Here is a 13,028-nt window from a genome sequence, read left to right on the forward strand (position 1 = left end):
CAAATCCTGCACACTCCCCCCCCCCCCCACCACCTCAAAAAAGAAACATCCCAGTAGTCCTTTGAACAGTTTTGCCAGTAGACATCTGACCCTACTGAATGAGACAGAAGATTCATCTGCGCCCTCTCTCGCCTCAGGACCATCTCCCTCACTCTTTATTGCTCCTCAAGTTCGGCTGCTGATTCCAGCTCCGTCAGAAGGAGATTTTTCTGTTTCGGTTTCTAATTCTTTTGTGAAGATCGAGGACAGTTTGACATGAGGGGAGACACTCCACAAAGAGACATGAAGACCACATGTCTGTGGGCTACCGCTGTGCTGCTGTCATTCATCTCGCTGGTGAGTTAAATGTCATTTTGATTTGACCTTTTTTAATTTCCTTCACTTGAAATATCTGATTTCTAGAATTGGTGTTTGCTCTTGTTAAGTCTGCCAAGAGACATCTGGACAAGTGTGTTTTAGATGAAGGACCTCAAATGGTAAAAACAACAAGAAATGCTACTGTGACAAAGTTCAGCTCTGTCTCATAATCTGAGAATGTAGATTTTCTAAGAAGCGTTTTCTTTCTCCGATTTGATTTGTTTCCCCTCAGACAGTTTAAACATGTTTTTAAATGTGATTTCCTAAAATGTGACACACGTGATGACAAATGTAACTGCTCCGTGCATTGGCTCGTTCTAAACCCAAATCTGCATCTTGACAAATCCACCCACGCACCGTCCATCCAGTCCTTCCTTTACGTTGCATTTCCCCCCCCCCCACTCGTTTCTTCCATTTTACACGTTTGGTTCAGTACGACGAGATCTCCGGGTTCGGCGGAGAGAAGCCTGAGCCCATTATGACAAACACACCAGAATGCTCCTAACTCAGTGCCTTGACAGTTTGTGACAACCCAATTCCTTTAATCCTCGGAGAAACAGTAACCCCTCACCCACTGATAAATCTGTCAACAAAGCAATCAAAGCAGAGCAGGAACCAGTCCTGTCTCCAACAAATATTCCATAAACTTAATCCCCACAAACTCGACTGGCCTTAAAAAACTCCCGTGGTGTTATCTGTGGTTAATTTGCATAGTGATGGAAAGAAGTCAATTACTATTAATTATTCTCTACAAGTTAATACCCATTATCGAATTGAATTCACCGTCTTGAAAACCATAAACTCAATTTCACAGCTGACTAAGCACACTAATCATTTCACCCCCCTTTTTCTTACTTTACAAAGCCCTTCCTGCTTTGAAGCAACACAAGGATTCTTCGATTTCTGGAGCAATAACATTAATGAACACACACTTCCCCATTGTCACAACATAAAGATAAACATTAATCTTTAACTATGTGAGGTATATGTATAATAGCATCATGGCAGAACATGGCAGCACGAGCTGATCTCTCAGCATCACTTGATGGTAGTGTTTTTTTTTTTTTTTTTTTAGGTTTTTTTTTCCCAGACTCAGCTGCCAAATTGCTTCGCTATGCTTTAATGGGATGATCATAATTGTTTCGTACTTGGTGCATCCTAAGCTTTCGCCTGCAGCTCCTTCAACAGATTGACAGACCCATGGGAACCTCACAAACTTATTTTGGCCGCCTTTGAACCAAGTCGTGTGTGAAATAATATGATTATGCATTTTTCCTCTGGGTAAGTTGGAAAACTGGTGGCTAGGTTTTTTTTTTTTTTTCCTTTCCTCCCTCCTTCTCCGTCTTCTTCTTCAAACTGGCCCACTCTAATATCCCGCAGTCTGTCCGCGTACAGTATTTATCCTTCTCAGAAGTCATGGTAATAATTGTGCCCTGGCCTGTCAAAGCAGTGCTGCAGTGATAGGACTCCGCTCCATCCACAGCTGCCTGTGGTGTCTTGACACACTCTCTGATTTGTCATCATCTCTGACCCCCCCTCAGGCCGTACTTTGATATCACTGGGAGAATATAGACCTAAACTCTTAGTGGGTGTCAAATGCCCTTAGTTGGTCCATCAGCTCGACTACAGGGGGACCTTACAAGGCGAGACAAGTTAAATTCACTGTAAATGACTGTGACGACAATCATACCCCAAGTGCCCTGTCAGGAGACACGCTAAGAGTGTAAACACGCCAAGAACCCAGAAACGAGCCTCGTGTCTCAGGAACATCTCTTAAAGACAGAACAGTGGCTCCAAATAACGGAATATATTTTGTACTCCTGAAGTCTCGAACTTGTGACTCATGCCTGAAAGTCATAAATTAGATTAAAGTAAGCTTTTGCTGAATGTTGAAGCCAGAGGTTGGAGTTACTGTCATGCCCCAAAGGTCACAGGTTTGATCCCACCACATCCCTCTGTCCTTGAGTTAAACTCCAGTAGCTCCTCACACTTTAAGCCTCTGTGGATAAGAGCATCACTTTAATACCTCAAATATGAAAAGTAAATAAATCCGCACAGCTTCCTTTTTTAACTTATGGATGTAGAAAACTATTAAAAGCACAACAACTCTATTAATATCTGAACGTTGCAGCCGAACTCCGAGCACGCAGCAGCCAATCAAGATTCAGAAGTGGCAGCACAAATCTGCCATCGGCCCCGGTGCTTCTCTATTCCAACTCTGTTAAACTAGAACTGTCGCACTCACAAATCTTGCCCACACAGCAGTCACAGCAGCCGCAGCATTCAGGTAAATGAAAAGTGACACACACTTTCATTCTTCCTCGCAAGGTTTTGTGTACAGCCCACCGCCAAGTCATCTGGCTCCTCCGGTGGTTCTATTAAAGGTGGAATTTGTTGGCTGTTCGAGGGTCCAGACCATAGAATATCCTCCGAGCTCCCGAGGGAAGCCGGGGTTGTTTATCTTCCTGTTTCAAAGAGCCGACGCCGGTGCCTTATCACAGCCTCGCCAAGAGTAGATAGCATTTAGGTTTGTCCAACAGCCTGGATGCCGCATCTGGCAATCTGAGAGTCGTTTCCTAAAGGACTTCTGCATACTGATGCTGTTTGTGTTATCGTGTTGAGGGATTCTGCCTCATACACTGAAACTGGAAATAATATTAACAGGCAGTTAAATAGGGTTTGGAGGATGGGAGACTCCTGCATAATAAACTACAGGTTTGAAAAGTAGGAAAAACACTGAACAATGCAATAAAAGCCTCAAAATACGATTTCGAGATACAAATCTTGGAATGAAAACACTGCACTCAATGTTCATCTGTTAATCTTGCATTCAAATTTTGTCACTCGCTGCACAAGCCTTTGACAGATGTGACTGTGTGCAAGCATTTTTGGCATAAAAGGAGCAGGCCAGTGAACGAGCCTGGGGTTCCAACTGTGCAAGAACGGTACCAACAAGTACAGTAGGACCAAACAATAGCACAATTTGGATGATTTAAAAAAAAAAAAAAAAAAAAAATCTTAATTCATTTCCTTTCAGACTCAATGCTTCACATTTTTCTAAATTAAAAAAAAAAAAAATTGTTCTCCTTGCATAGACATTGCCATATTTTGTCCCTGTGGGGACTATCAGAGAGTCCGACTCGTCATCATGCAAAGCACAACCACATGAGTGATGGCTCTTTTGTCTGTATAAGGGCTGCAACTCATTAATCTACAGGCTTTCTGGAATAATACCGGTGGATAAAAATGGCAAATAACTGCTAATAAACTCATCACAGTTTTATCAAGTTGAAGCCAGTGTCTTGCAGATTTATTTTGTCAAAGTTCATTCAGTTCAATCATTTCAGTGGTTTTTAATGCTTGTTCTGCTACTTACAGTAAAAGCACCTGACAAAAAGCTCACTTCACCGTATCTGGCCAGTCATCAGTCATCAGACGTTTCACTACAAGTCTTATTGATTTGTAGTAAACATGCAACAATGTCCTTTGAGGCAGATCTGAGAGTTATTCTCCCATGTTTGGCTTTCTCTTAAAAAATAAAATGCTGGACTGTTTTACTTTGACTCGTCTTCGGAAAATGCTGAAATTAAACAGGCTGAGAAATCGAATGGGAAATTCACTCTTTGGTTGAACTGCTCATAATTCATAGTCGGACACAACCTGTGATGAACCGTTGCAAGTAATTACATTAAAGGCATTTTTACTTCTGCTCTGGGTGATATTGTTTGTCCCCTGATCTTTAATAAAAACCAGCGTTGACAAACTAATATCTGTTAAACCCAAAGTTATCAAAGTGTGACTGTTGACCTTTACGCTGCCATGTTTGTTTTTCTCGCCGCTGCTTGATCCAGCCCTCCCTCCATTCTCTGCAGTATCTCCTTCAGACACATTCATACATCCCACACTCTCTTTGTGCCTCGCTTGCATGTTTTCGAAGCAGGCGAGAGGTAAATCTTGGCCCTCCGAGTGTTGGTGCAGTCAGTCGGGGTGTTCTGGATGTAAACGTTGCTTTAGTCAGGACTGCCTCTGATCTGCCTAATCTCCCCGGGCTGGATTACAGGTTGGGTTCTAATCCGTGAAGTGGGGTCTCTGTGAATGTGCCTCCAAGTGCTCTAATCCAGAGACTGTCAGGTGCTTTAGATGAAAGCTAATTGCATGTCACAGTTTGGGGACCATACACAGCACCGGTGACAACAGAGTGAGCTTCCACACAACGACTTAGGTCTGATGACGACTGGGCGCGCATTGCAGATGCGCTGTGTAATTTTGATAATCTTGGAAGAAAACATTGAAGAAAACTAATCTGGATCCAGTGACACCACGTCTTCGAAAATTATTCATAGCCTCAAGTTGCAGAAAATTGTGGCACTTCAGGCAAAAGGATAAAACCCGAACCATCTGAATCCTAAACAGGTTTAGATTCATATCGTTTATATAATATTTTCTACATTTACGCCTTAAAATCCAATATCTACACATGCACTGCTCTTTATTAGCCTGACAGTCTTTTAAAACCCGCTCAGAGCAGTTTCCTAAAATCCCTGCTCTTTTGAGACTGAAACCCTGTTACTGAGAAACATCAGTAATTACTGCACAATGGAAATGATATTTCATTTGATCATTAGAGACTAAAGACTTTTAACCACTAAGAATAGAAAACGGCCCTAAAAAAAATAAATAAAAAATAAATGCTTTTACAGTCTGGATTATTAGTCCAAGGCAATTTAGAAATGAAGTTTATGTTGAAGTTTGCAGGGGGATTAACGCTTTGCAACAAACATCTTGCATGACGGACGAATTTGACTTTATTTTTAGGGTTAGTTAGCAGCTAGTAACATTCATTTGCACCACTATAACTTCAAATGAAACATGATCAAACATGAAATATTCTTAAACCCCAAAGTAAAAGTAATGTCATAATCAAATTTACTGCTGCGTGCCCGTCTATAAGATACTATTTCACTGAACTTTTACATCCTAAGGAGCTTTATGTTTGACTATAATGGTGCCAATAAATCCTGAACAGGAAGTCGCCCTCATCCTCACACTCACTCTATCTTTTTTGCAATGCATCACCAGCAAAGCAACGTGACAGTTTTTGGTTTCCAGCGATGAAAGACAAAAGGAGATGTTCATTAATACAGTTTAACTGCCCTGTTGCACAAGCTCCAGCTGAAAATCCATATTTCTCGTCACCTCGTCGCTGCAAATATTGTGCTCTGAAGCTGCAGCTGCTTTTCCTGCTGCAAACGTTCGGGCCACTCTGAAAGGGACCAAGGATGTAGCAGCTACCAAGCCAAACTTTTCACAATGCCACTAATGGTTCATATCAGGTCATTCATCACAGGGGCCTCTTCAAAACAACTGGAGGCCATCTTTTCAAACTCCACCGCATAAAAGGAGCGCGTACGTCTCAGAAAGACCACAACCCCTGCCACAGTTTACTCAGGAAGCGCTCCACTCACACTCCGGCCTACAATGTCATTCGGTGAACTTGGTGAATGAGAGACTACCCTATTTTCAGAGTATCGATCGCAGGGTGAAGGTACAAAATGTAAACGCTTCGGCCAGATAGATCTACTGTCACGTTCCTCGACTGGGGCTTGGACATCACTGTCATGGATCTCTGTGGGGTGCACGGGGAGGCTTCGTGCTCTCATCTGTGTGATTGTTAAAAAAAAAAAAAAAAGGAGACAGACTGAATCATTAATCATCCATTCAGGGCACATTCAGCAGGTAATAGTCTGCTGTTGCATCACGTCTGCATCCAAGAAGCGCTTCATTCATCTCAGGAACACCCTTAATCTTGATTAGGACGCCCCGCACAAGACATTTCACACACTGTAACACTTGGATACACCATTAACACAGTTTGTCGTAAGTGCTGACATGCGTGTGGATGGATGAAGCATCTGTAATTGCTGGTGTTTTCTTACCGCTGCCTAGGTTTTGTTGTGGGTTACAGGATCCATTAGTTAGACAGGGAGCCCAGAACATGTCAAGACATTTTAACTGTACAGCCCTCAGAATGCCTCTGGCAGGACACTGCTGTTGGACTCCAAAAAATTTTATTGGAGTGTTTTTATTGGACATGTCTCTAAATTATTGCACTGGAACTAAAAATTGGCTACGGTTGTCATTTTTGGGGGGGATTGGGCTCATCCACCAAGGCTGCACAAGCCACTAATTCTGTGGATTTTAAAACAAAAACCAGATATTTACTGAATATGGTGCAGAAAATATCAACAACCCTGCAAAATGTCTCATACTGTCCTATCATTTAGTGCCAGATTCTTGAGAGAAGCTGCCATAACTCTCCAACAAAATGTGACTGAGCAATCATCCAAGCTACGATCACATTCTACCCTTAGCTTGAGCTTCTCCACCATGGCAGAATTCAACCCCCAATAGCCCCCCGAGCCAATTAGAGAACTTCTAACTACAATATGTCGACACGCCCCTCGAAAAGGACAGAGCATTTTCTGATTTGATAATCCAATCAGCAGGACAATTTACCTTCCTAAACCTGATCTTACACCGTTTTGGATCAGGTCTGGTTAGGTACGTAAATGAGCTGGTTAAGGTTTGAGAAACCTAAGAATAACCGTGTTTCAATTAAGTTAATAGTAGAATTATCACCTTCCTGACAGTTTCAACCTAACAACTGACTAACTGTAACCTTGTAAAAGTACAAATTATGGCAGAGCTGCTGTATTGGATTTCACTTATGTTCTTTCCAGTTGAAATGTCTAACCAAATATATATATTTTTTTATTTTTCCAGGTTACCTGTGCTGATTCACCAAGTTCAGAGAGTTCAAAGTCTAAAGTGAAAACCTACTGGACCGAAAGCAGCAAGGCCTTGTCCATCAGCCGCCTGCTATCTCAGAGCCTCTATGGCAAAGAAAACTTCACGTCTCTGGATCTGAGCTACGATGAGGGAGACACCTTCTCTAAACAGGAGCACTGGAACTGGCTTTACAATGTTTCCAATCCCCCCGACCCTCGGTCCAGGACGAAAAGGAGGCCCATTGTAAAGACTGGCAAGTTCAAGAAGATGTTTGGTTGGGGTGATTTTCATTCCAACATTAAGACGGTGAAGCTCAACCTTCTCATCACGGGTAAAATTGTCGATCATGGCAACGGGACCTTTAGCGTCTACTTCCGACACAATTCGACCGGTCAGGGCAACGTGTCCGTGGGACTGGTTCCTCCGACCAAAGCTGTGGAGTTCCAGGTCCACCCGCAGCACCAGCAGTACCACCACCAGCAACAGCAGACGGCCCTGGAGACCAAGGACACCAAGCTCTTCAACTGCAGGGTGGAGTACGAGAAGGTGGAGAAGGGCACCAGGAACTCACTGTGTGCCCACGACCCCTCGCAGAGCTGCCCACAGGAGCAGACCCAGAGCCACGTGTCCTGGCTGTGCTCCAAGCCCTTCAAAGTCATTTGCATCTTCATCACCTTCTACAGCACCGACTACAAGCTGGTGCAGAAGGTGTGTCCAGACTACAACTACCACAGTGACACCCCCTACCTCCCCACCGGGTGATCACATGATCAAACGACTGGAAAAGGGAATGATAAGATGCGGGGACAGACTGTTTGGTATATTATTTAAGCAAAAATGGAGTCGAGACACTTATAACCCGAGATGTTGACAGGCATTTTAAAGCTAACATATCCTTATGGCAAGACTTATATTGCTCCAGTGAACAGACCTTCCCCCTAAGGTCATTATGAGAGCATTTAGGGAAGCATATACAGGCTTGCAATACTCATATTATATGCATAGCTGCTTACACTGAAAGGAAAGTTGCTGATTGTGTTTATGTAAATACCGTGGATTTCACACCAGACCAGAAAACAATTTTGTTAATGTTTTCTTCTCCTAATTTTGTTGTTTTTGCTGATAGTGTATTCCCGTCTCAATCATGCTTTCTGTCATTTCCAATCAGTCACCGGTAATCATTGCAAACACATAAATGTCAATGCAAATAAGAAGAATCTGTCAATATGCATTAGAGGGCATAATGGAAAAAGCAAACATGTTCCGAGTGGCATCGTTTTCTGCAGTGTGATTGTTAGAGTCAATATAGCTCTGATATTGTTGGAAATCTCGTCCATGTTCTTGCATGAACCGAATGTGGTAAACAACTGAATAATGTCCATCTATGTTCTCACGTTATTTTAAAATTTCAGAAATAATCTGGAGGGGAAAAAAAAAAAAAAAAAAAAGTAGCACTTCTATTTTGATTCTGTGTCATGTGTTAGCAGGCATGAGGCCATGGAGGGTGCACAGTTAATGACACCGATGGAGGGCTCCCATCTGATCAAACACAAAAAATAAATAAACCTTGCAAAAGACGCACAAGATGACAGAGATACAGAAGATCATTTTCTGCAGAAATATATCAAACATTACTGTGCCCCAATTCTGCTGTTTTCCAATCGTGCATTTCCATTTTTGACATTTAAGCGTTGCTCTCTACTTTGATTTACAACAAGTCCAGTATAATAAGTTTCAAGTCTTGCATCACTAACATGACAAGCAGCCAGTAGTAAGAATTGTCAGAGGCACAGTGCCCCCGCATTATCCAAAAATAACTATGGAATAATCACTTATATAGAAAAGTGCAGAATGATGTGGAGAAAAAAAAAAAATAAAAAAAAAGGTCAATAATGTTTTACAAAATAGATCTTCAAATAGGTGAAATGAGTAAGTTCATTTAACAAAGGGTGAAACAGAACAATGTGGTAAAATGTGAGACGATCCACAGAAGACAGCGTATACATTAAACAGCAGGTGCTAATCACACATTCCACCTATGAAACATTGGCACCTCTGGTTATCAAAAAAAGGCGAATTGTGCATGAGACGAACGCCGGCTGTTAATGATATTGGATGTTCCAATTGGCTATTAAAGCTTCATTACATAAATTGGGAGCCAGTGGCTCCACACGAAGCATTTAGAGGAAATGAACACAGTGTAAGTGGGAGCTCTGCAGAGTCAATACCACAGGAAGAATGAATTAACGTGTCAATAGAAAACCTGTAAAAAAGTACAAATGTGCACCTAGGGGTGCAATCACTGCTGTCTATTTAAATTCAGTGCTCTTTTACAGTGTACGCTATGGTACACGCAACACAGTAACTGCTAATGGCAGCCTGGACAGCATCCAACATGCCAACATGGGGTGTATTTTCTGACAAGGCAGGCCAAAGAATAGGCTTCTGCCTGTGGGATGAGTGAGCATAAAGAGGAATTTATGATGTGGGGGAACAAGGCTGGCAGAAACCACTGGAAGCACCTGACTCGTAAATTGAGAGCATGCTTCTGTCACCAAGAAGAAGGAATGACTAATGTCTCAGATTGCCGTTTGGGCCAGTTCTTTCATCTCAATAAAGTGACTTTGAAATCTCCGCACCCCTGCCCAAATGTGCCAAGGACAGTTTGTTCGGCTTCAAAGAACTAAAGCAGCGCTTTGCGAGACAATGCAGCCTCATTATGCACACGATCTTACAAGTGTAAACAGCCGGGCACGAAACTGTTGATGACTGACTGATGTTGTCTGAGGGCAAATGCAGTGTATCGTGTTGTGCACAGTTCGGGGCCCAAGTAACAATGATGACAGAAATTTAGAAATGTTACTTAAAGCTGCACTAATCAATATTTTAACGCGAAAGGTTGGTCGACCGCGATGAACCGACAGACTGTTTTTCCTTTCAGCTCCACGAAGCATTTTAGCACCTTTCAGCTCATTGTTTTGGCTCCACAGTCTGTATTCGGTCCGCTCTCATTATCTACAAACAGCTGAAACAGCGACTACATGGAGAACATACCGACACGTTTAGCAGTTTAAAAGCCGGAATTTTTAGTTTCATTTTTACTTAAGAGTAAATACTGAACTTGGCAAATGAATACTTAAATCTCCCCATTTTGAAACTAACACATTAGCCAAATCCGTTTAGGAGGTGATAATGTGTTTACAGGTTGCTGTGATGTCTGCAAGTTGCCAAACAAATCAATTAAAAGCGGGTTCAAGAGTTTGATGGAAGGTGTTTTAAAAAAAAAAAAAAGAAAAGAAAAAAAAAGTACTGCATGTTTCTGATTGTCTTGCTTCTGTGATTCACTAATTCAAACCATCCTTCATCACCTGGAAATATTAATAACTTAGATTTAGGTGTTCAATCTAGTATTAGTGCCTATATTAGTACGTGTCAGTCATTTTAGGAGGACAGCACGTTTAAGCGCAGGGGTTATTCTTTTGTTAACTTTCAGATCACTTATTGTACTTTCAACTGAACCCAATGAAATGATTAAACAGAGGAGGTGTTGAAAGTGGAGTTGTGTAATTAAAACGAAGGAAACACAGCTTTTCAGAAATTAAATTCAAACCAATTTCAAATATCTAATAACCTCAATTCAGCAGCAAATCTCCCTCTCGGAGACTGATTTGCACAACTGGGAGCGGCTGGGTTCATTTACCTCCTCTTTAAAGCTAACATTGTTTAAATTATGTTAATTTCAGCACCATTTCACCCAGCAACAAGCACAACGAGCTATTTCCTTTTAGAAACCGTCCGTTCAATGAGCTCTCCGCGTATGAATGAAAGCGACAGCGTTGCAACCCAGCACTGCCTGGTCCTCTAAGTTATCTCTGGGCCCAGATCTTTTCCCTCGGTTCAGCTGTCCTGGGCTGGAGCCATCCATGCCTGCCGTCTATCCCCTAGCTCGCCCACAATCCCTGATTAATGTGGTCTGGGCGGGAGCTGTCAGAAATGGCAGAGAGAATCATGGGATTTCTCCTTCAGAGTCCCAATGACACCCAGCAGCTGCAGGAGTAAACAGATGACTAACCACTGGCCTTTTGGCAGCCTGTGGAGATTCACACGGAGGGAGAGCTGCGAACGTTGCTTTGACATTTAGGTGGATTAGAAAGTTCTTGGGTTCTGCTCTCGTGGTGTCAGAGGTGGCTGGCATAGTAATTATTTGCATCTTGGTTTTCTTCTGCCTGACCCACAGCGAAAATCGGAAGCTTTGATTTTACCACCTACATCTCAAATGAAATGATTAAGTGCAAAACATGCCTCGCGTCTCATTTATAAACAAATCACATTTTGTTTGTGCTGCTAAAGAAGAAATTATAGATAGAAAAAAAAAAAAAAAACCCAACCAATTGTCATTTCACATTATGTCCTGCTGCAGAATTTATTTCAAATCTGGGGCTGAAGCTGTCCTGAGGCACCGTATTGTGTGAGGTATTGACATATTAAAGGTTCTATCAGACAATGGCTGCTGTTTTTTTTTTTTGTCTTTTTTTTTTTTTTAAAGTCACAAATAAATTACTCTCCTCAAAACACTATTACTCTTCGGGAAATGAAAACTCGCTCATTGTGAATGTCTCATATCAGGTAAAAATTGGAGAGAATTAATTAACCTTTGTCATTTTAATTGCTTTAGTGACAGCTGTCCTTTGGTGCCGAAGCTATCCTAATGCACATACTGTGGGCTTGTCAATTACTTTGCCACTGAATAGATTAAAACGCCACAGAGGATAGAGTCATTTCATTAGTCAGACTTAATGCCCTCCAGACATAACCAGGTACAAACATTTCACCCCTAAATATGCAGGAAAATGAACAATACTATTAAGCCCATATGAATCGAATAAATTGTGGCAACATGAAATTAAGTTCACGCTCTATTTAATTCCGACCTGCTGCTTATATTACATTTGGTATACAGAGTTTGCTTGGGAAGGGTGTAGAAATTAAGAGTATTTGGACCCTTAAAAGACTGAAATGAAGGGCACCTGTGTGCTACAATGTAATTGCTCTAATGGATCTCAGTATTGTACCACTTTCGATTCGTACAAGGCTGAATAATGGCTAAAAGTCTAATTCTCCCATGTTGCCGTTTGCACACCCATGATCCAATGCTCCTCAACTCGTAAAACTGTCAGCTGGATGTCTCGGCATCTTTCAACAGCTAATGTCTTCAAGTCTCCACCCTTTAGCACATTCTATGAAAACACGCGACTTTCACATTTTTTTAGAACGCCAACCCTTTTTTTAAACCAACTGTGAGGATGTTCACACTCGTACATGTGAAGTATGAGGACTGCTGCTGTAAAATTACAATAAGTGCAGCAAAAAAAAATATTTCAGATTGCTGATGTTCCAGAATCCTAACTTTACTTGAAAGTAAAGACGGCAACAGTTTGAGAGTCTCTGTAGAGACCCTGAAAAATGGACAATATTGAAATTTTATCCAAGAGCTTTGGATAAAAAAAATTAAACTGAAGACAACTGGTTGTTCTGATGCAATATCACCCAGAATAACAAACACAGTAGCAGAGTTGGGCTATGAAATGGTGGAAGAGGGAAAGAAACTGGGGAAAACACAGATGATTTGGAAATGGCTGGAGGTTTCTAAAGTTAGATAAACATCACGGAGCAGGGAAACATCTGCTCTAAAATAAAGCCAACTAGGTGCTGACAAAGACGTTCAAACCTTTTAAAAATGGAACCTTTCCATTTCAGTTTGTAGGGTTCAACCTTAAACTGAAATTCAAACTTCAGAGGAATCTTGTTTCTTACATCATGACCGTGTGCATTATGACTCCTAATAAAACCCGCTGAACGTCTTTTCTTCCTTATTATTATTA

General features: G+C 41.6%; 1 protein-coding gene across 1 annotated transcript; it reads left to right on the forward strand.

Moving 5' to 3' along the window:
• On the forward strand, positions 1 to 11,652 carry LOC137130960 (neurexophilin 1). The gene is made up of 2 exons (XM_067511692.1): positions 1 to 336; positions 7,141 to 11,652. Exons 1-2 carry the CDS (start codon positions 256 to 258, stop codon positions 7,906 to 7,908), a joined length of 849 nt encoding a protein of 282 aa, XP_067367793.1. The 5' UTR covers positions 1 to 255; the 3' UTR covers positions 7,909 to 11,652.
• The last annotated feature ends 1,376 nt before the right edge of the window (positions 11,653 to 13,028 follow it).

The sequence above is a fragment of the Channa argus genome, chromosome 7 (assembly GCF_033026475.1).
Source record: "Channa argus isolate prfri chromosome 7, Channa argus male v1.0, whole genome shotgun sequence".
NCBI classification, from domain to species: Eukaryota; Metazoa; Chordata; class Actinopteri; order Anabantiformes; family Channidae; genus Channa; species Channa argus.

What these genes read in the sequence shown, in the direction of transcription:
- LOC137130960 (XM_067511692.1), top strand. Translation starts at nt 256, where the DNA reads ATGAGGGGAGACACTCCACAAAGAGACATGAAGACCACATGTCTGTGG. An exon ending in TGCTGTCATTCATCTCGCTG is followed by an intron (nt 337 to 7,140) that starts GTGAGTTAAATG and finishes TTATTTTTCCAG; the next exon opens with GTTACCTGTGCTGATTCACC.